This window comes from Pagrus major, chromosome 15 (genome assembly GCF_040436345.1).
Source record: "Pagrus major chromosome 15, Pma_NU_1.0".
NCBI lineage: Eukaryota > Metazoa > Chordata > Actinopteri > Spariformes > Sparidae > Pagrus > Pagrus major.
This window is the reverse complement of record NC_133229.1, coordinates 24,213,492-24,237,972: the sequence shown is the minus strand read 5'-3', so window position 1 is coordinate 24,237,972 and position 24,481 is coordinate 24,213,492. Positions and strand designations below refer to the sequence as shown.

At 39.4% G+C, this 24,481-nt stretch overlaps 1 protein-coding gene across 1 annotated transcript in view; it reads right to left on the bottom strand.

The window, feature by feature from the left end:
• Positions 1-904: 904 nt before the first annotated feature.
• The window catches only part of LOC141009341 (VPS10 domain-containing receptor SorCS1-like), a 58,062-nt gene continuing 34,485 nt past the window's right edge, over positions 905-24,481 (bottom strand). The window contains exons 11-27 of the mRNA XM_073481890.1: positions 22,871-22,973; positions 22,546-22,622; positions 21,997-22,088; positions 21,732-21,839; positions 21,298-21,415; positions 20,993-21,126; positions 18,721-18,834; positions 17,031-17,202; positions 16,569-16,755; positions 14,316-14,449; positions 14,093-14,216; positions 12,476-12,588; positions 11,488-11,622; positions 6,812-6,911; positions 5,093-5,201; positions 3,899-4,053; positions 905-963 (exon numbers count right to left, since the gene is read on the bottom strand). Coding sequence (XP_073337991.1) covers positions 905-963; positions 3,899-4,053; positions 5,093-5,201; positions 6,812-6,911; positions 11,488-11,622; positions 12,476-12,588; positions 14,093-14,216; positions 14,316-14,449; positions 16,569-16,755; positions 17,031-17,202; positions 18,721-18,834; positions 20,993-21,126; positions 21,298-21,415; positions 21,732-21,839; positions 21,997-22,088; positions 22,546-22,622; positions 22,871-22,973 — 2,034 coding nt within the window. The remainder of the gene's footprint in view (positions 964-3,898; positions 4,054-5,092; positions 5,202-6,811; positions 6,912-11,487; positions 11,623-12,475; positions 12,589-14,092; positions 14,217-14,315; positions 14,450-16,568; positions 16,756-17,030; positions 17,203-18,720; positions 18,835-20,992; positions 21,127-21,297; positions 21,416-21,731; positions 21,840-21,996; positions 22,089-22,545; positions 22,623-22,870; positions 22,974-24,481) is intronic.

Genomic DNA, 24,481 nt, shown 5'->3' with positions numbered 1-24,481 from the left:
TGTACAAGAAACGCTCAGGGCGACAAATAAATAAGAAGCACAAGTTTAAAAGTCATTGCATTGTTTAACAGTTCAACTGGCTGTAAAACTATGAAATTACAAGACTGCTGCTGCAATAATAGCTCATATGCATGATAAAGATTAGACAGAATACTTGTGTATAATCTCTTTTTAAGTAGTCGTAAGATGTTAGCATTCATTCGGACTTATTTGCTCAGTTTCTCATCTTCATCTTGTGTATACCTATCGAGCTCAGCCACTTTAATTTTCAGTTCTTATTTCTGTTATGACATATATAACATTTTGAGCGGCAGGCTTGATGGAATACACAGATCTGGGACTAGGAGCCCTCCCTCATCTCCTGGATATTGCAAGCTTTCATTTGATGAGAATCTGGTGATAAGATTTACTGATTGTACACAGCTTAATGAATCCGCTTCCCTCACTGTCTTACTCAGATAAGCTATTTCCACACAGTTAAACAAAGTAAACTTCACAAACACAAGCCCAAAGAACAGAAATTGGAGCATATTTGGAGATATTATTATACATCACTTCTGTCCCGCTGCTTTGATATTTTCATATTTGAGCAGACGCAGCTGTAACCAGCTCAGACAAATAACTTTTACATCTTCCATTATGGATGTACAGTATTTACATAAAAAGATCAATGTCCTTGCAAAAATACAAGTATTTTCAGTCAAAAAGTGTCCCTTTTTCAAGAAGCGAGTATAAATCTGTACAGTCTCCTCAGAGGGATTAGGCAGCACAGTGTGAACTGGTCCATCCATGCATGGGTAGCAAAACACTCGAGACCATTCATTGTGACCGTGGTTTCATAGCTTGCTGGAAGTAACTGCCAAAGAAGATGTATTGCTTTCGAGTCGGTCATAGACTCTCAACATTAAAACACATGGGGCGCTTCATCAGAGAGCTTGATGTCTGTGTGAGATGGCAGGTAGCCTGGCAAGGGAGAAAAAAGGAAAGAGACAGAGGGGGAATTTTATGTAGCTATTTGCATACGGGTGTATTTTTGCAGGCAAACACATTTATCTTGGATGGGTCGATTGTTTATCTGCGGGCGGAGGTAAATCAGCTGGAACCTCCACAGATAGTTCTTGATGAAAATGCTTTCACCACTCGGCTACTTTCCTGATGCACTAATTATTTTATTGGGTCAAATAATTCACCTCGACATTCTCATCACTTTTGCTCGCACATGATTGTGCTTCACTTACCTGTGAATACTAACACCTTGCCGCGACAAACTCAGGTTGGCAATATAGATAAATATACACGGCAGAACATAACTGTATCTTGGCAACTCACATGCTAACACAGAGGCAGGAGGAAACAGCACCAGCACTTAACAATAAGTGAAAATGTTGCATCTCTTCTGTGTCAGTGGGCCTCAACTTGTTCCTCTTTGCCAATTAAGTTTTTAATACTTTCTTTGCTGTGCTGAAGGGTCAGTTCACACATTTTACAAAAAGCATATTTTCTCACTTCACCCTTGTGATATACACCGATGCACTGGTTGTTGGTTTTTAATATTTGCCATATTTATAATCTGTTTGTCTCTAAAATAGCTAACATTGAGGGACGATGCCAGCAGCAGACTTTTATCAGCAGCATGGCAGCTAGTCTATAATAAGAAGAAGTGCAGTTCATTGTCACTGCCATTCATGTGAGAATATGGTGCGTAGTACTTATGAAAAACATGTTTCTTTTAACCTAATTATATCAAACAAAATGTGTTGGTAATTTATTAGTGACCCCCACGGATGTGTAATTTTTCATACTTCAATGGGAGCTCAGAACCTTCCTTATGGTCCCCTCATCACTGAAAACCCTGGATGTCACAAATGTGTTGTTATAATGAACAAATAGACAAAGCAAGTGGTTTACGAGAGCGACGCTGCTGTAGTCTGAGAGAGAAACATTGATCAAAGTAAGTTGATGCCACATTTGTTAGTTTTTATTTCCATGTCAAGATATCTTCTGGTAAAATCTACTATGGACTACCGCTTTGAAGCTTCAAATTTGGCAGTGCGACCATCGCCATCTTGGTTTTTCAGAGCCCAAAGGGGATGGTACTTGGACCAGAGGGTGAAGCTTGGGAGGATATCCTGATTGGATGAACCTGAAGGTACGTCGTCTCAATTACACAAGGTACGAGTACCACTGGTGGTAAAAGACGTTGTGTTTTTGGAAGATAAATGAAGATAATTTAAAAAAAACACATAACACTATCAATATACTGCAGAATTTCATGTTAATGTAATTTGAAATAATTATTATCCCCCCTTTATTATTTTGGTTTTAGCCCGCTACATAGTCACGTTCATGCACGTTGTGGCACAATAATAAACACAGGTGGAATAAAAGGCTCAACATTACTCCAAACTGGAACTATCAGAAAGAGAAGAGCGGAACAAGAGGGGAATATTTCAAGCAGCCCTGTTGAAACTGAAGTTGACAACAGCGAGCTTCAGTGAGCACACGTCCTAGTGGCTACTTAATCAGCGCTGTTTGGGCGTCCACAGTGCAAAACAGTAAGAAGAATAGGGTAGACCTATGCTACCGTATTTTACTGTCAGTCATAATGGTGGTATTTGGTGAAAACTGCCCTACAGCATACCCTGGGACCATAATTTACTAAATGAACATCATGCTGTGTTTTGATTGATTGTGATTGAGACCATACACTCATTAGGAAGCTGTTTGCTGAGTTAATAAATCAAGTGAGAAGTACGGACATTCTCTCATAAGCTTACATACAACTGGACATCTTTTTGAAACCAGTGGAGTTGCCCCCTGGTGGCCATTGGAAATACTGCAGGTTTAAGGCACTTCTACACTGGCTTCACTTTTTTTAGACTTGGAAAATCTAGTTTTTACAGTCAATGGGCAGAAAAAAAACATAGTTTAGGTTCACAAATAACATGTTTAGGTGCAAAACTTCTACAAGTCTATATTAAAGTCTAAAATAAAAGGCTTTTTTCCCCTCATCTCCCAGGCTGTCTACAAGTACCTGGCAAACCTACATGTTGTGTGTTAGTAGCCAACCCTACTGTACTAATTAACAGGAAGAAAATACTACATTTCAGAACAGTGCATCACTGTTTCTGCAAATTCACAGGGGAAAGCTGAATGAAAGTAAAGTCTGACCTAAGAGCTGACCCGGAGCTGGCCACGAGATCACAACGAAACCAGAAAAACATCCTTGAATTCTGCATGTGTACAGTTTTAGCTTCAATTTAAGTGATGGAAGTGCAACTTGACTGTATCATAGCGCCTTAAGTCTTCATAAGCATTCGTGTTTATACAAAACAACCTAATTCTTAAGAATCAATTCAAGTGTGTTTTGTGGATTATCCAAAGCAAGGGAGAAACTGTTCAAGGAGAGCGATGACGGTGCTGAATCACTAAATGTGTGGGGTTTTTAATGCTGTTAGCTCAACAAATGAAATTCAAGAAATCTCAGAGATGGATATCTCCAGACCTGGGCAAATAAAACTCAGGATACCACTAAATGTAATTAGGAAAACGTCAGCTGGGATTGGCTGCAGCCCCTGAGGGGTATAGCTAATGGCTAATGGATGGAAGGAAATGTTTCTTGTCATTTGGGTGAATTGACCCTGAAAGTAATTCTGTGGTTTTTAAGCCAACATCTTGGAGCTGCCCTTTTCTGTTGCTTTGAGAACTGATACAACCATTGTAGGTTGGGAATACTTTGACATTTACTCATTATAATCACACAGTTGTACATAAAGTGATTAAATACAAAACTACACAAAGAGTAGACCTTCTTTGTCCAGAATAACAACTGGACTCTTTGTGTTGTGTTATTGAGGTAACGACTGTAGCTGAGAGGAAGAAACAGGCACATGAATACCTCTGCCTTTTGAGTCCAACTGCACATCCACATGATCCAGCGAGGTCAGCTTGTCCCCCTCAGGGTTTGGGACGGCTATGGAGGTCACCGTCGGGATGACCTCTTGTTCTTTGTCAGGCTGCTCCGCTGTGTATGTGTTGATGCCCGGAATCTTCCTGTAGGTCATAAAAAAAGATTTTTTAAAAGGGGAAAGTTAATGGAAACCTGCCATCAGGTCTGTTTCCCTAATGCTTCCACTATGCATAATGTGTCGCGCACTATTTTTAACTGTTAAGGATGGGAGAGGATTGCTTGAAAGCCAGAAACTAGGGCATTTTGCATTCCACTGGGCATTGCTCTCTCACTTTCATATTGTTCACCTCACTTTTCAATCAATTTTTCATCCCCTCAGATGCACCCCCAATTCTGCTTAAAACTAACATCTTGCATTTCTAATTTCAGATCCTCCCCATGTGATTTTGTGCTGCAGCTGGAGCTGCGGCATTTCAGGAGGCTTCTGAGACTCGGAGTTAATTTTTTAATGTAGTAATTACCATCCTGAAAGTTGAAGTTAAGCGATGTTTTACTTTATAATGAGCAAAATTCGTCAAACTACAGAGCAACTAAGCCTTCCCCCTGGGTGATTGGCATGGGATTACCTGCAGCAGAGGATGCTATTTACTGTATGCCCCTCACTGTATAATATATGTTGTCTCAGGACTTATCTCCTCAACCTTTCCTGCCATTCCACAGAGTATGCCTCACCTTGAATGGCTGTGTTTAGCATTTTCTGAAAGGTCAACCCTCACATTGTCAGATAGATGAATATTGATAACTGCAGGACTCTGACACCCATTCAGCTCTGTGGGAGAATTGATTAGACTGTCATTCCCTGTAATATTCCGCAGATTGAGACAGAGGGGAATTGTCTTATTCCTGGAGCTATTATTGTGTCGGCGACGTCCATAACTCAGAGATATATGGAGTCTGAATACTCGTGGAAAGTTTTGGGAGTGCAGCAGCGAGGCGGCTTGCTTGGAGATAATGGGGCTGACTCTTGCGAAACACACACACACACACACATTGTGCAATCAAAGATAACATAATACCTATCCCATCATTTGACATGATGTGAGTCTGAACATTTGGAGAATGAATCCTCCCACATTCTTCCTGACCTCATATGTAGTTAAAAATACATCCAGCATACTGTACCTTTTAAATTTATATATTACAAAGACGGCCAAGCCCATCAGTACGACGGACACGAGCATGATGACTGCAGTGCCACTGTGGCCGCTATCACTGCTGTCCACGAGAGGAGCTTTGAAGGAGACAGAATGAAACAGAAATTGAGTGCACTCGCAGGCCAAATGGGGACGAATGCATATTTCTTTCTATCTTTATATGAATTCAAATTCTATCACAATCCGATTAATAAACAATGGAGAATCACCGCTGGCTTGTTGTGCTGATAATATTTGAGAATAATGACTCAGCGCGCAAATGCCCAATTAACACTATCTTTTTCTTCATTCTTTATCCAGGATAATCCACTCATTATCAATACTTCTCTCCAGGGAGCCCCCAAGTACAGAATAAAACAAACACCAATAAGACAATTAAAACACATAAAAAGTGTGTTGCTCAGGTGTGCTCTCCAGATTTCAGCTTACATTTCAAAGCCTGTTTACAAACTGGAAGAAGTGCACAAACCCTGGCCTGAAATAAGAAACAACTAGAGATGCAACAGTTGATCAATTTATTGATTAGTCGTCAATCGGCATGGGATGATATGACAATTTCATGCCACGATTATTCTGTCCAACATAATTGTGATTCAAGATATTAACCCGATAATCATTCTTAAAACTTTAGCCTTACATTTTGTTAGGAAACAAAATATTTCTATTGCATCGCAGATAGGACACACATCACAAAGAAAGAATAAATAGATGGTGATCATCTTCCTGTCGTTTTTTAGGTTGGAAGCCGTAGTATTTACACACATCCGTTTTCACTTGTTTTTGTGGGAGATACAATATGAAAGCCACGTCTTCAGCCATGGTGACAGGCTTAGGCAATTCAAAATAAATGAAGAAACCAATATTAGACTGTACATCACTGAGCCAGACAGCTGTTTCAAGTAATTCAATTATTCCATGTATTATTCCATTATAGTTATTATAATGAATATTCACCACAATCAATTTATTTTAAGTGCTTTTTAATGCGATCATCCCATCCCAAGTTGTCAACTGTTAAATTAATCCCCAGCTATTTTGATAATCAACTAAAGGTGCAGTATGTATGAATTTTAGTTGACTGACATTAGCGACAGAATGTGACGAAATAATAGATGACGTCTACGTATCATTGCAGATGTATCTACTAGATTAGCATGCTAACCCAGTCCAGAGGTCCTGTGCTAGTGGTGTAAACAACAACAATCAGCCGCTTCTCTAATCTGGACCTCTAGCTGCGTGGCTAACTGAGCTAAAAACCTTATGGCGTTTATAGTTAGCAGCAGTTCGTGGTTACATGGTGATATGCTGCCCCCTATTTGTTTGGAGTATGGATTCAGCAGGTGGCCAGTTCTTACATATTACACCTTTTAATCGTTTTGTGTATTTTTTAAGAAAAAAAGTCAAAATTCACTGATTCCAGCTTCCAGCGAGTATTAAGGATTATTTTATTTAATCCTTTAAAACAGTAAACTGAATATCTTTGGGTTGTGCACAAAACAAGACGTGTTGATGCATCTCGGATCTTGGGAAACACTGATCAGCTTTTTTTCCACCATTTTCTGATTAATTGAAACAATAATTAACAGATTAATGAAATGAAAATAACGCAGCCCTTGATCAACCACCTGAAATGCTCATCTTTCCTACATAATGAACACGAGGACCACCATCTGTGCTGCGGACTCACCTGGAGACAGCCGCGTGGCGTACACGTTCACCTGCACCCCCGGTCTGAGTGTGAACTGGATGAGGTCCTGGTTCAAAGCACTTAGCAGAACCTGAGAAAGCTATGAGGGGGAGTGACAGAGCAGAGAGGACTGTGTTAGCGCTGGCCGCACAGCAATATTCCACGGTCATCAATATTTCAGCCGCAGTCATTTCATCCAACAGCCTGAATTATGAATCAGAATTTTTGCTTCCTTCTAAAGAGGAGCAAACGTTGATATGACACAGAAAACCAAACCTGCTGCGCTGAAAACCTGGCAGGGCTTTTTAATACCAGTGGAAACCCTATCAGCAATCTACCGGCGGTCTGCTCATGGTGTGGCAGTGACATTTAAAAAAAACAAAAATTAATCTCCTGATATTTATGGGGATTTTTCACCTGTTGTTTTGTTTTAGCAAGAAATTGGCGATTTAAAAGGCTCAGTGAGGCGCAACTTTTGGAAATGTTCTAATATCATAAAATTGAGGTTTTAATTTTTTTCTCCCCCAAGTGCCTCAAGTTCCCCTGCTTTTCACACCTAGATGAAGCAGTCATTTAACAAGAGACCAAAATGCCTTCGCAGAGCCCATTTGAGTCCTTAGCCATGCCTCACTAATTCCATCTCGCTCTTTCTAAAATCTTTCCACTGGTTAAAATTAGACTGCTCTACACAGTATGAATAATTACTTTTTGTTCTAGTGGCATATCAGGGTCAGTAAATCTATTACACATTTTAATAAGCTGCTCCACACATACACTCGCCAACCAAGCACGTGTGTGTGTGTGCGTGCGGGCGGGCACCCGCTCACTTAATGCATCCACATCGCAAGTCATTCACTGGAGATGAGAACAGTGAACTGAAGATTTATTACCCTATTGTCTGTGAGGTTCTGCCAGGTAATCAGACAGGCTTTAGATAAATACATCTCTTTAATTCCCAATCCAGGCCGCCTGCCCCAGTTTGTCTCCTTTTCTCGCTGGTGCCAATTATATGATGCATCAATGTAATTAAATACCTATTAACTTGGTTCAAGACTGACTGAGAGCCGGCAGATTTATGTTTACTTGTGATACATGGAGCTCCGGTCCGTTGTGATGAATAAATGAGTTTTCCTAGCCGGTGCTTTTTAAAAACATCCCTGTTATTATACTGTTTACATGTTTAATTGCTTTCTATGACATGATAAGAGATCTGTCTGGAAGATCCAGGACTATTTTTTGCTGTGCGAGAATAATAACAACCATGAAGCATGGTGGCTTGAAATGATTATGAAGTTGTTGTTATTATCTGAAGGATTATGCAAAACGCTAAACTTCTTCATGTATGGTGATGCTTTGTGAGTATTATTAATTCAGTGCTCTGACGGGTGCCGTTTCACTGCTTTTACACGGGAAGACATTGCCCTCTAGTGTTGACATTACGCATTACTCTTCAGAAGGGACTGAAATACAAAGTGCATGTGTGGGGAGCATTAAATCATTTAGCACTCGAGACACAAAATCCCATTTTTTTAAATGAGCTTCTGTGATACAGTGAGTGTTTTTTTGTTCGGCAGCGAAGGAACAAACTCAAATTAACAATTTAAGTGCGTGTTGCAAAATTAAACTATTATAAAACCACAAATACAGTCAAATTTAGAAGCAGTTCTTGGATTGAATGACTCAGGGAATTGTAGGGCTTTACTCTACAATCTGGTAATTAAAGGAGCAGGGGGAGATGAAATGGGCTCTATGTGTCTGCATGCTAATGACAGTGGAGCTCTAGAAAATATTCCTCTTGTTCTTTCTGTATGCCACTTAATGAACCACACCACCGTGTCTGCATCTTTTACCCCAATTACCACCAAAATGTACATTCTTCATTACCGCTGACCTTTCCCGAGGAATAACACAGCGTTCCCCGCTTCCTACCGTGCAGCCAGCACTGTCCATTTATTTTACTGTGATATGAAAATACATTTGCAGAGGCTTTAAACTTGGCTGACTTCGGTAATCCATCACCATGAGCATCATGTCTACATTTATTTTTGTCAAAGGTAACCTTATTGTTGCGTGACAACGGAGTGCAGACTCCCCGAATAAAGCTGCACTTAAAACTGTGTTACCATTCAACGATAATGTAACTTTGACAAAAATAAATGCGGACATGATGCTCATTGTGATGTATTGCTCTCACCGAAACAAGTTTAAGTTCATACCGCAGCTGAAATGAACGGTAACCAGAGGCAGCCTGCAGGGTAGAGAAACTGCTTTAAATGTATGTAAAACTGTTAAACGCTTTATTTAAGAAGTGGAAAATAAATAATAAACGTGATCATGCAAAGTAAGTTTGACTTTTAACCTCTCATAAAAGAGATTTTGTATCTCAAATATATAAAAGGAAAAACTGGGCCAGGGGATACAAACAAACAATCAGAACAAAACAAAAAAACAGTGGTAACAACCTCCCACGTAGTCAGAGATAAGAAGTTCACTGCATTTCTATAACAGCGCCATTAAGATGTCTTTGAAGACTGTTCTTCAGGTCAGAGACTGCTTCAGTAAAGAAAACAAACAATCTGAAGTTATCAAAGCTAATGTAGTTGACATATTCTTCCATGCATATAAGATTAAAGATAACAGACATCTAATATCGAGATAATTGATGGAATACAAAAGTCCAAAAATAAATCTGTCCATTGATGAATTGGAGATGATTGAGGAAGACTGCAGTAATATATGATTAAAGCCAGACAATGACATGTATACAAAAAGGTTCTCAGGGACAAAACAACCATTTTCAGTTTGGCAAGAGTCTCCAAAGAGTTGATGAAAATATCTGGAAATAGAAGCTGACTGCTCTTTTGTCACATTATCTCAGGGTGAAATCCGGGATAAACTCGTGGCACAGGATGCTTTTGGCTACGAGCAAGAAAGTTCTCACAGCGATGGCTGCAGGTAAGTCCTCTAATGAAGGACGACTGGACTCCAACTATCAATGAAATAAATTGTTAAGAGAAATGTACCTTTATCTTAAAGGGGAATTCAGATATTGTTACACCTGGACCCTTGGTTTACATATTTTTGGTGTATAAATGACTAATCGGTACAAGAAGTTTTGGAGTCAGTCCAGTAGATGGCCTCAGCTGGCAGCCGCTTCACAGTGCTCGTCAGATTGTTGTTCTGTGTCTGACAACATCATGGAAATGATCTCTAAAAAGATGTGCCTTTCTGTTAAAGTGTAAAAGCTTTCTGTTTAACCAGAAACAGCAGCTTTGTCGCTCTTGCCAAATCCACCATACTCCATTTACAGAAATAGTAATTTTGTATCGAACTCAAACTTCAGAAAAACTAAAGGGGCTTTCACACCTATCCTGTTTGGTTTGGTTAAAATGGACACTGGTGCATTTTCCGGGGTTGTTGCAGACCTGGACCGCTTGAAAAGGTGGGTCCAGGTCCACTTCCAAGAGGACTCTGGTGCGGTTCATTTGTGGTGTGAAAGCAGGCGGACCAACCAAAGGATCTTAATAGTAGATATTTGATTTAAGCACAATCTCAAAAGCTAAATTAAATAAATCATGCACTTTGTCAGTCCATTAAAAAGTGTGTGACAGCTATCTCACAGTGCGATTCATTACTGTACAATAAGATCCCTTTCTTGTTCTGTGTTGTTAGTCATTATTCACAACATGCGGTCGATTGGTAGTCCAATAATCAGTTATTTCTTCGCGAACTCTTGTGACGCCAAAGAACATTAATACACATCGGAAGCATTAAAGTGCTGCATAAACTGCTGTGAAGTCTGATTTCCCCACGTGAGTACTGATGATGTGCTAATGATGCAGGATGACTGCAGAACTGTTGAATCATTAAGTCACCTGTCAGCCTGTATAACTTGTGTTTACTCCTCTCGGTTTGTTTGCAGAAAGTCACCGCGAACAGGAACTAGACCAGAACTAAACTACTATAAATATAAATATTATAAATGATAAATACATACAAACAATACAAATACTCTATACATTGTTTTTCCCCCTGTTGCCTCCCTATGTCAGCCTTCTCTGTCGCTCCCATCCAGATGTTTTCACATCTCACTGTCGTCTAATGAAGTGTTTTTGATCATTTAAGACGAGGATGTGAACAATATGTGCGTACACAGTCGGTTCCTATTAGATGAAGAAAAAGTTGACTTTACTTTAAAAAAAGTCAGGAAACCAATTACCTCAGATTTACCAGGTAAAGTAGATTATTAAATCTAAGTTGTACGAGCTAAAAAGTTTTAACAGCCTTAAACTCTCTCTCTCTTAAGTAAACTCACTCTGTCAGTTTTCACAGCGTGGTAGACGGTGCTACTGTACACGTATTGCGGTTCTTGTGTCAACCTGCTCATTTACCTTGAAATTATGTAAAAACTAAAATTTCTGCAAAAGAAGATAACCTTGTGGTGAGAGAAAACACGATGAAATATGCCGTCTTGTTAATCCAACAAAAGAGCTTAAACTGACTCAATAGCGTTGTATGACACTCTAAAGCAAAGGACATATTCCCCAAGGATGCTCTCTCTGGAGACGCTCTCTTGACTTCCTCTGCTTACTTTTGTGCCGTTTTAATTATCACAGAAAACCACATTTCACTGAGCGTCTGCCAGGGACCATTAAAATGATTTGAGGAGACGCTACCTGATCCAGGTGCGCCCACTTTTCATCCATGCCACCGTGTCTCGACCTCTTCTCGGGCACAATGAAAATCTCGGCTGTGGTGGGTAAACCTGGGAGCACTGTGACCAGGAGCTGATCCTCGCTGATTCCTGTGACCTTTAATAAACACAACAGAAACTCATTAAAAAGGTTTTTTAATTGACACTGTTCGGGGGTGAAAGTCCGTGTCCTGGCCCTGAAATATGATCATTGAGTAAATACTGTTGGCTTCCTGCTTCATATATCATTTGCCTAAGTACCAGTCACTGTCAAGATATAATGCACGGATCAGCTGAAACATGCAAGCTCAATTTGACAGTCTTTGGTAAATGCCAGGGCTTTTAGTGCATTTACGCCATAACCAGAGGTCTCCTGTCAGTTTCCTGGTGTAAACCGTGGCCCTATCTGACAAGACAGAAGGTCAAAGTGAATGTTTCATACTGAGGGCAACTGTAGGATATATATAGAGCTCGGTATCCAGGTCTTTTACATAACCTGCTGCATCCTCGACAAACCAGATGCACTTAACCACCGTTAGGCTCTCTGTACTTGAGGTTTTGGTCGTTCTTTCGAGGTAATGGCTTCAACTCTTTAAAGAGCAAACGGTAACTGTGGTGGCAGTGCTTTTACTGCCCTTTAGCACTTTGACAAGTTCAGTTGAAAGCTTGTACTGGTAATAATGATTTTGGGTGATGTGCCATGGCAGTGCGTAGAGGTTAACAACTAATTACACAGTGGGGTCAGAGACACTGCAAGCAGCGGAGTGCACCACTTGACACACAACCACACACATACATTACAAATGCAGCAGAACCAAGACTGGAAATATCGCCGGCTCACTTCACAGAGACTTCAGGTTTTTTTTTCTCTGGGCTAGTACAAAGCTGCCAATTGCCGAATCTGAAGAAGGTCTTCTTGAGTTTACTTCATCCCTGATTGTGTCACGTTTTCCGGGAGCTGCTCAACTGACCTGAACCATGGAGCTCTTCACCACTCTGCCGACGTCCTCCCTCCACTCAGACACCCCGGGGTTCAGCTCGTCCAAATTAGAAGAAAAGGCCAAAACATGTGACCGGAAATAATCTGAAATTCCAGACAGAGATCTAATTCAGACCTTTTCTTCCGTCAAAATTCCCTCAGATACTTAAAATAGCCCTGACCCTGACTGTGAGGTCGCCTTTACAGAGGCAATTCTGTATCTTCAGCAGAAAATCTGGAGGCTGGCAGTGTGATTGCCAAATCGAAAAGGACGAGGAGCGCTGGAAACATTCTCAAGTTCATAAATGTTCGTATGATTTACGACTCCAGTTGATTCATTTTAAGATGCTGCATTTTATAACCCATTCGTCTTACACATCTTTGCATAACATGAATCTGATTTATCTTTGCATAACATGCAAAGATTCATTGGATTCATCTAGTGCAAAGATGCATAAGATGAATGTTGTCTTTTCTATCTTGGTGTTGTAAGAAGCAAAGGGATACATCTTGGTCCTGTGACCTTCTGCCTTAATTCTGCATCATTATCAGTCACTAAATCCTTGACTTTGTATAATAGATGCTACTAGAGAAGCAACACTCGGAGTTCCCATGATAAAATACAGTATATTGATCTCACACTACTGGCAGCTACGATTGCACTACTTTTCACTACACCACTATTTTGCCAACATCAAAGAGAGGCCAGAGGACATTTACAAAATGTCTTCATGTAATGCCTTTTTAAGGTGGATAATGGGTTGGCCTTGGTTATCTAGTAGTTCTGTGTTGTGAATGTCTATAATAAAGACAAAAATATACCTTTTGTATGTCACATCTGAAAAATAAGCTGTTTGAGTTCATAGCTGTGTGTGATTTAACAAGCTTCATTCGAAATACAAACAAACTATGAAGCTCTTGACCTTGAAAGTAGCCGCTTAACAAAACAATTTTAATTACAAGGTCCACTTTTCTCGAGCCCTCAGCTACCTCTCATGACCTTTAACATTATTGAAATGAGTCCTGAGAATGAGTCTTGCTCAAGGACGAGTCTCTTTCTGAAATCTAGCGTGGTGAGTTGTTTACAGTTGTCGCCTCACCTTGACCGTCTCCTCATAGCTCACCTCTCGGGAGATTTCAGAGAGAGACTCTTAGACTAAGAACTAACTAACGAACTAACTAACTAACACTTGTATTAGACGTAACTTTGACAGTTGCAGTTGCCCCAAGGGATTACACTACAGCCATGGCGGCTGTGTTGCGGCTGGCAGCTGAGGCGATCGACAGGACCGAATCCAAAACGTGAGGTAAGTACGAATCATTTACACACTGAAACATGTAAATATAGGTCCCAGGTTTAAAACACAGGAATTTCCCTTTAATTGTTATATTTCAAGTCTGTTTAAAGCTGCTGTAAGTGATATGTTTTTATTAAAATACGTGTTGAATAGCTCTGTATTCCAACAGTAATCACTGTCATAGAGTGTTTGGCCAGTTACCCACAGACAGGAAGTTAGCTAAAATGACGACAACGCTTACAGCAGCTTTGAGTGTAACTTATTAAGTAAAAAAAAAAAAAGTAAAGTAAAAATATATATATGTGATTTACCATAAACTGCTACAGTCATTTGATCCTGAAGGACAATGTTTCCCACTGAAGCCTGGACGCTGACAGTGTGACTTCCCTCCTTTGAGAAAGTGAAGGACGTCGCTCCGTCCAGAGTCACAACAGGCTGAGAGACAACAGAGACACACGGAGAGATGTACTGTGAATCCACCAGGTCATTTGGTTAATAGGCTGCAATGCTGGGAAATGAGAAAATAAGACTCGCCTCTGTTTTGTTATCAAACCACCAGTAAAAGATGACCGTCCCCACATTGCTGGGGCGTAAAACTGTCGTGAGGTTCACCGCTTTGTTCTTCACGACCACAGAAGGAGCCGAGAGCTGGACTTGCTCCAGTTGACCTTTTCGAGAGAAAACATGAAAACGACAATAATGGCCAGCTACTGCTTTCATGATGCTCAAATATCCAAGACAAGCCACATATTCAGCCATATTCTTGCACAACAATGACTGTCTGGAACACACTGAACAGACGGACAGACAGACAGACAGAGGAGTTGATTGCAATGCGGGAGTGGTTTGACAAGCGTTTGTGGGTGTTTTTGCCGCAGTGAAAATGTCGCCATCGGTATCCATTATAATGAGCCGGATCCAAACTGACCGCCGCTGCCCTTCTCTGTCAATGAGGAGACAACAAACAGCCGTCTTTTACGCCTACACTGGGTGAGGAACACTCAAAACCTTGGACGGGGATTTTGGATTGAGTCTCATTTTAATGAGCCATTCTGAAGGTACAGAAGAGTCATGAGCGTATTTGCCAAGTGTTTTGTACTATTTCTTTTCTCTCTAAGGGCTCACAAGTGTTTTGACCTATTTCAAGTCTGTTGGATCTCGTCGTCTATGATTAGCTGTGATGGAGGATAAAGAAAAAAGCTGATATTGTAGTCACCTTATGATACAAACTGAAAAGAAGTTAGAAACATGCCACCCTTGAAGTAAAGGAGGCTTACACACTGAACTGATTGAAATTATACAAATTATGACTTAAGGAGTGCACCGTGTGTGCCCTGAAATTATAAATGATTGTGTGATTGGTAATGATAGTTATTCACCCAAGATATTAATCATAAGAAATGTGTTGAATGCATTCGATTCTTCATAAAACATTTGCAAAAGCCATTTTTTAATCAGATGTGTATAATTTGAATATGTGTTTCACTGCACACAATCTTCTCTTTCCCTGTTTTTACTTGATATGTTACAGCCACCTGTAGGTCAGTGAAATAGCGCGAAACCACTGACGAGAATGTATAATCCACTACCCACATACTTTTGCACATATGCAAACAAACAACAACAACAAACCCACTCATAAAAGCATTGCTCAACGGCGCTACTGGTGGTCAAAAACTCCACACGGCTCCTTAACAAGAAATTGGTGCATGACTGAACCCCCTAGTATAGATCAGTGGCTAGAAATGAGCAATTTACATTATGGAAAAAAGTTTTGTTTTTGTTTCTTGTATATTTTGTTTGTTATTATGTTTTTCAGTATTTCCTAGGCCTGTACTACGACGCAGGATTTGTGGTTAGTGAGGTAACTTCCACGGTTAACTCTCAGTTTTGAGTGTTACGACGACAGTTCATTTCTTACCGGGGGTACATTGCCATTGTAAGTTATGCTGCACACCTAGCCTGCTCCGGAGCAGGTTGCGTTCGAGATAACAGCACAACACATATAAAAGCACCGACCAATCAATTTTTTTGAAAATGGTATAATCACTCATAGAAGATGCCGTCGAGCTTAGTGTGCTGATCGTGATCGGTGTACACCTGTGTAGGCGGGCCCCTCTTGTCATCTCCATTCATCTTTTTTTCTTGTTGGCTGCAGGCGATGTCAAAGCCATTTCATTGTGCTTTTGCCCACAGATGTTTTACAACAGAGACTGATTGAAGCACTAAAGCCTTGTACTTGCTATAAGATATGAAAGTACCGCTTTGAATTGTGTTTTATATATATTTTTTATTTGCTCCCAAGTTCGTTTGACATAAAAAAAAGGTTGCGGCTGAAAGAATTAGACAGAATAGCCCACATCTAAGCAGCATATTAATTTAATGGAATACACAAATGTAATTATAGTCAGATGATCTACTTATGCCCTAACGGTAGAGCAGTGATATTGTAAGCCTATTAATTAACACATTCACACAGTCTGTGTTTTTTTTCTCAGCTGTCCTTCATGTAATTGGCCGCTGTTACTGTGTTAGTTTTAGCCTGCACTATGTGTTTAACTTCTTTGTATTTGTGTAATATTGTACTTTGCTCTTCTTTTATAAAATATTCTGTTATGCTGCTAAAAGCCCTGGCAGCAGAGCAGCCTTCCCCTTTTATGTGAAAACACTCACTGCTAGATGTAGAAAACATTAGTTGATTTGTCGAGTTGATAACCACCTTCGTGTGACCGCTTAGTGTGATTGCGATTGTTGGGGTTAGTGAAGTAAAGGCTTTTCACGACTCACATGTGACGTGGAGGTACAGTATCACCCTGTCAAAGCCCAGCGTGTTGGTCGCTGTAGCAGAAACCTGGTAGATGCCGACTTTACTGTAGATATGCTTGACCCCGTCCTCGATGGAGCTTATGTTAACATAAGAAATGGCGGTCCCGTCACCAAAGTCCACCGTGATACTTGTTGTGGAGCTGAGACCCTTCAAAAGGAAAACAAAACACTGTCACTCACCGTGTAGCCTCATATGTTTGTCGGTGTCCTTGCTGACACATAACAGAGTGCATTTTCCATAATATCTACAAGAACGAGGTCAAGTGGTAGACCTTGTCACTGCATTTTTACTTGATATGCTCGTGCTCCAGCCTCTGTGCTACGCCTTCGACAGCATCTTGATAAACACATGATCACACTGAAGAAAAAAGCATGCAGCCTGTAATACACAGCACTGTTGCTTTGTTAAAGTAAAGTCAGCACCTCTTCCAGAAAGACCAAGAAAGTGACATTCCTCTCCAGGGTTGCCACCAGTGTTCCCTCACTGGTGAAGAGCTGGAGGCCCCTGGGGGCCTGACTGGGGCACTTTTGTCGCCTGGGGCTGTACTGCAACAGCGTTCCCTCGGTGCAGTTGTTAGACAAAGCCCTGCGATATCTGGAAGTCGTTTAAAACACCCCAAAAAGACACATACAGGTGTAAAATCACATGTACACACAGAAGGACATTCACAAGAGATACAACTGTGGTTTTGTCTATTTTCAGCTCAAGCTAGTCCTTTATCAACAGCAGCTATCAGTTACAGATGAGTTCATTTGAATTGATTTGAAACCAGATGTTATTTAAAGGGGCAATATGTAGTTTTGGAGAAGGAATTCAAATTAATGATTTCATTATTTACAATGTTAATGAGGTAATAACACAGACAGAAATGTTTAGTTTTTCCATAACTGAATAAACAAGCTGTTCTCAGATGAAAATAAGGTCCCCAGAACACTGTTTGAAGCTAGGAAGGTGGCAGGGTCCGCCACATATAAACAACGTTTGTTTTTTTCAGTTTATTCAGTCAAAAAAACAGTAAATGAAGATTTTTAAATACAATTTCTTTTCCAAAACTACATAGTGCACCTGTAACAGTATTAATGACATAAAATTAATATTGTTAAATTTACAGTACGTCATACAAAACATATTTTTCCTGAAACTGCTGATGATTCAAGTATTTATTCAAAACTTTTAGCTACTTTTGAAGTTTCTACTTGTTTGCTAACAATTATTAAAGCTAACTCAACTGCAGCATGCAGGTTTGGTGGGAGGCGTCTCCTGTGCAGTGGGCTTACTATAGCTGGTAGTTCATTGGTTAATTTAAGAGTAATTATAATAAAGATCAGTCACACACAGATTTGTTAATCTTTTTTGTGTTTTGACTTTCATTTTTTCACAGATATGTCAAAATGTTTTAAAACTAGCCTAGCTACTCTACAGTCCTTAACAAGTACGTGGTACACATACCCCTGGTTGGGATTCACTGATATGCAGTATTTTAATATGTGCATATATGTTTTTCATCAGTTTCAAACCTTTAAATAGTGCAGGGTAGCACAGTCTATTCTGTGTGAAAGCAACCACTTTCACACAGAATATTACAATCCTTTACAAAGGCGGGTGGGTGATCTGGCCAAAAGATAATATCACAATCTATTTAATCACAATCACAGTCCATGATATTTGTTTCTTCATTCTGAAATGCTCTGCTGAGTATAGCCAGATATAGTTATGTGGTTATTTAACACATATATATCTGAAACCTCACAATTAGCCCAAATTAGATAAGATGTTACAAAATTAAAAGCTTTCAAAATTCAAAATATGTTGAATTTGATATGCTTATCAGTTGTATTTTAAGTGAAATCCCGACTTGAACATGAACTACTACCGCCAGCTGTCAAATAAATGTAGTGAAGCAAAGGTATAACTTTGCAGAAAATGGAAATCTTCACCTGAAAACTATCCTCCAGTAGCTTCAGTACTTGAGTTAATGAGCTTAGATACCTCCCACTGCAGCAGGGCAGCAGGTAATTTTATTTTCAGGAAGCTGCGTTACAGATTTAACAAAGGGTGTTTGTGCAGCCACAACTCCCTTCGCTCGTGTCAGTGCAGATGAATGAGGTGTACCCGGTGGTGTTAAGGAAGCTGTCCCCCGTGATGCAGTCTCGAGATGTTGCTGAAGGAACGAACCAGAAAGCCGGAGTGCAGCTCCCATCAATCCTCCTCTCGAATCCATAGTCGCTGTTTTAGTTGGAACAACAAGTGTAGAAAAGAAAGAAACGCTGGGGTGTTAACGAGATTATTTATCATTTATTAAAAAATACGAAATAAAATTACTCAGCTCAAACAGAATCATTCACAATAGATGCATCCCTACTGTGAATAGAGGTTTTCTGGACTGGAGAAAAGTTTTCAGCGCCCAGCAGCAGCTCAGAGTATTTGAGATTTGATGTTTTATGGATCAAACAAGCACAAAAGGCATTGTGCATCTTTTTCACAAACTATAATTACACCTTGGCAAAGTCAAAGGGATCCGTCAGATTGCTTTCATCGTGATCAGGGAAAACAGTAGCCAGAGGTGGAAAGTTTAATAAGGCTTTTAGTAATAAAGTGGTGTTAAGCTTGTTTAATATGGGAGTCGGCGCTGCTCATTCACCATCAGTGAGATCGGAAAGATAAAAGAATGAGACACAGTGAAGTGAGTGAGCCATTAGTTATCTTCAATATGCAAATATATTCTAATTTCATATCTTCATTCTATAACCTGTTCTCATTAAATATACAGTATATATTACACTTCATTACTGCACAACTTGTTTACATTACACTTAATAATTCTGCTATCGCCGTACCCCTGCCTACCACAGTATTATAATCAATTCATAGTCTGTATATTTTTTCTAACATTTTAATTCCGCGATTTTATATCCATGTGTTTTATAAAGTTATGCTGTAAAAAATAACAAAATCACTCATTTAAGTTTTTGTTTTAAAGGAACAGTGCACCCAAATGTGAGAACTTAGTCGTTATGCTTCCCCCAACGCTGATGGAAAGGTGGGTTACCTTGAGTAGTCCACAAAACATTTCTGGAGCTTCACGGCAAAAAGCGGTGCAGCATTCACCCAAACAACTAATGTAGATGGGGAATTGTTTGGAAACATAACAAAACAAGGGGGGAAAAAAATCTAAAATGGCTCCATACAGCTTGTCTCTAGAAGCCCCGAGATCCCAAACTAATTTTGAAATCTTCACTGTTGCTGCTAAGCTAAAAGCGTTGCGCCATCTGAAGTGGGCTGCAAGGGCTCAGCTGCAAACATGGTGCAAGTAACGTCCACAAGCTGTATGTATGTATATGTTTTTGCTGTTGGTGTTATTTAATGTTTTAAAACAAGTCCCCAGCTAAGTCAGTTGTGGAATAGTATGTGCAGTAGCATTCATGTAGCATTTATTAGCATTTATGTGACATTTATTTATACTGTTTAAACTGTTAACTGCCTGATATTTCTTATTTACCAGTTTTCTTTCAGATGTCCGTTTAATATCATGTGCAATACATTATATGCAATAGCATTTATTAGCATTTGTGTGACATTTATTTACACTGTTAATTACTGTCAACTATCACATACTACACTGTAATCATAGAGCAGGACTAGGCAAATATCTTACATCTCTATTTTTAGTAGCAATTCTATTGTATATGTAAATACGTATACATATATATAGTTGTCACATATTATAGTTTAGTGCACACATTTATGGCTATTTAATATTTTATTATTTGTATTTTTTTACTTACTCTTACAGTATTTCTTATTGTCTTCTCCATGCATATCTTATTAAAGGCTCTCTATAGTTTGATATTTCTATTCTACAGTGGAAGGAGCAACTATAACATACCAGCTCCCCTCGGGGATCAATAAAGTATTTCTGATTCTGATTTAGGAGAATGCTGCAACACTGTTTTGCCGTGAAGCTCCAAAGACATTTGGTGGACAACAAAACGTTATCAAACTTTACATCGGCATGGGGATGAGTAGATATAAGAGATTTGTTTATGAAGCACGACCACAGAACAGTTTGATGATTTATATGTGATTTTGCACATATTTGTGATTTTGTAATATATATTGAAAAAAAATTGGTGATATTGATTATAACCTCTCAACATCAAGGTTATTCATACCTGTTTTTATATCATAGTTTTGACATCCCAGGTCACCAGAGGGGGAGACATAAATAAGAGTAAGAAGTTGTGAATTATAAAATATAACTCTTGTAGCACTCCTCCTGTTGTGCCTTAGTTTTGCTTCACAGACTCTGCCTCTGGAGATTGATAAAGTGTTGTGCATTGGATTTAATGAAGTGAAAAGAGTAGCTGCAGAGCAGGGAACTCACCACTCAAAATCTGCCTCAGTGCAAGGGCAGGAGTCTGACATCTGGGAAATATACTGATCTCTGGCCTTGACACATCGAACGTTTGCTTTCAGTTTTTGGAAGATTCTCTTCATTCCCATGATGCACACTTCGCCCTGTGATGAATAATGCATCACACACATTTCAGAGGTTCCTTTTCCTTTCATTTCTTTTTTTTTTTCAACCATCTTGCTTTTATTGTTTGACTGAATCAAAGAAATTCACTCAAGTTCAATCAACGACTGAATGGTGTCATCAACAGTCAAGTGGCGGCGAGATCCTCGTACCTCGTTGTGTAGCTGCCACGTCATGTAATCATCGGATGCGCATCGTTGCTGGAAAATGGACCGGAAGTCGATTTTGACAAGTTGCCACTCAGATCGATGACTGAAATGACCAAAGATCCTGCACAAACAAGTCAGAAAAAACTGGGTCAAAAACATTCGGTTTATGGGGCAGATTTGAGAAAAAGAAATCTGTTGTGTGTGAAAACCTTCACTTTGAGTAATTTTAATGTGCTGACTTTAATCTGTGTTCCTCTGTGGGTTAAGAAACTCCTTGGCATCTGGGGCTTATGAAACCCTTTCAAAACCACATTAAATAAACTCAAGAACATTTATGTACACTTCTAAGTCTTCTTCGGGGTGATACATAATCACCCAGTGCAGTAATTAGGAAGACTAGAAACACATGAGCTCTTTCTGCTTCCTTCAAATCTTACGTCATGATGAGGGTGTCCTCTCCAGGCTCCCCCAGCACCCCATCAACATAGAGCGGAGAGGAGGTGAAGCTATATTTGTCCCAGTTTCTGCCCTCATCAAAACTCAGCCTGAGGGAGAGAACAATGGTTGGATCACAGACAGACCAGCCACAAATAGAGTTGCATTCAGTGAGAAAAAGCCTCGGCAGGAAAGCTGTCTCACTCCTTGGTTTGAAGATTGAGTATAGTCCCTAAAAAGATGTGGCAACTCCTGGGAGAGCCTTACCAAATATGTCTAATTGGGAGAGGTGTGTGTCGGATGGCCACCAGAGATCCTCCTTGATTCAGGAAAAACACGCTGTACTCTTCCTGAAAAACCTGCAGACAAGACGAGCCAAAGAAAAACTCAAGTCTACAGTGACAGCATAAAGAACATGCATACTTACGCCTACAAGCTAAACAAGTCGAATCCTCAACAAGAATCTCAGCTGTAGCAAGTGCTGCACTCTTTGTTGAATTCTGCCGTCTTAAGCCGAGGGCAGAAATCTTTGGGTTTATTTATTTTACAGATCACAGATACGCATGTCGCGCACAAGGCTGAGTGTCAAAACTACAATTCTTCATTTCTTTGTGAGAGAAGTGAAAGATGGCATTGAAAGCTGAATCACATTCCTTGTTTTGTTCACCTGCTTTTCATTCTGATAATGCCAAGATAAAGTTGACTTTTTGTCATTTTGCTGTATGTCACATTGACGGGAAATTTCAAGGATAAGACAGAATTTAAACCAGTTATCTGGAAAGGAAAGAGAAGTACCACAAAATTTACACACTGTACCTCTCTCCAAGAGTTTCCAGCATCGGATGTGATGAAAATACTGACGTTGGTGCTGGTCAGCTCAGGTCCAACAACACCTGAATAACAAAAGGCAGTAAAGGAGTTTTCCCTCAGACAGGACAAACATGTTTTGTTTTTCTAGCATGGAACAGATGTGCAGGAAAGATTGATTTCACTTCAGCGTGTAAACTGTTGTTAGCTGGGAAAGACAGTGCTGGGAACAAAAGTAAAGAACAGATTTGATTGGGTGCGCTGAGGGATGCGATTGAGGATAAACAACAGTATGGATGTGCAAATCAAAGTGCAAATCAAATAATCTCCTCACCTGATGCTATTATAATTCCTGGGGCGGACTCTTTGCTGACAATGTTTCCCGAGGTGTAAGGATTCTCCGAGACATGGAGGTGCAGATGTAACGAACAGTACGGCTGCGAAACACAAAGGAGATTAGTTCGCCGAATTCAGAATGTGAAAATGAAATATGAGGGTTTCACAATAACTCTCCTGAATTAATTGTGAATCGATCATTATTTGACAGCTAATTATCTTGGAAAGTAATTTGAACATGGAAAACAAAACATCACATACTGATGTTATCCTGCACCATCGAGTCTCCGCAGAACGAAACTGAAGTAGGGTAACTCATGCTCGAAGTTCAATTCTAAAGTCCAGATTTATGCACACTTATGTGTCAAAAAGCTCCAGATTTAACAGACTGGGTGGATGCAGTGATAGAGATAGCCTCTTATAAGATGAGATAAGACTTTATTAATCATTCATTGGGTAAATTCACTTGTTACAGCAGCTCAACACTCTAAGCAGAGGGGAAAGCAGTGATTCAGTGATGGATCGAAAGTGAAACAAGATAAAAATAGAAGAATTAAGTGGAAAACGTCTTCTGTTTTGATTTTCATTTTATCTAATGGTTGACTCGGCCCACCGCTTTTGTGTGTGTTATTTATTTTTTATTTTCCTTTCACATTATTTGTCATTTCTACTTTCTCCTCTGTCTCTTTTGTTATCATATTCTCCTGTGGCCATGAGATATTGTAAAGTGCTGCCACTGACTTTTCTTTAAAATCAATACAAACATTTTAACACTTTGTACACTGTATTAACCCATTAAGACCTCGGGTGCCCATTAAAAATGCATTCTTAAACCTAAGGCACTGTATGAAAACACTTCCTTAAACCTGAGATAAAAACTCGACATGAAAACACTTGAAAAGCTTCAGACTTTGGCTTTAATTGGAAATTATTGCCTTTGTTCTAACATTCATGAACAAATCACAATTCATTTCTTCAGTCACATGTCTTGAAAGTGACAATTTCATCCAAACCACTTACATTGCATCAGGCTCTAAAGGGAGAAACACGCTCATGTGGCAAGTCTTAAAGATATATGCACAAAAATGTTGCATCATGGGTTAATATAAATGTTTAAAACACACTGCTGCACATTAAGCACTGCACTTCACACCAATCGTTATGATTCAGAATGTTATACAAGACAGCACATTACATTACACTATGATCCTTAGTAAAGTATTAGGTAACGATTTACTTAAATTAAACTTAAGTTAAAAGTTATTTGACTGTTAACAATTAAAAGTTTATGAACTATTCATTAAGCAGTTGTTTATTGTAAAGTTGTAACTGATGTTCATAACACTTTGGTAAATGGTCAACAAACACTGTGGTTTATGTAATATAAATCTTTTGGATGTCAAGTTGCAACCTGTTTATAAACCTTTACAACTGCTTAATAAATTGTTTATAATGATTTCATTATTTATAAATAGTCAAATAACCATTAAATAAAGTTTAATTAACTAAAAATGTACTATTTCTTAATGATGGTTATTATAAAGTGTTACCTAAACATTAAAATATATGTCACCACAACTACCAGAGTGATGAAAAAATAGAACAATCT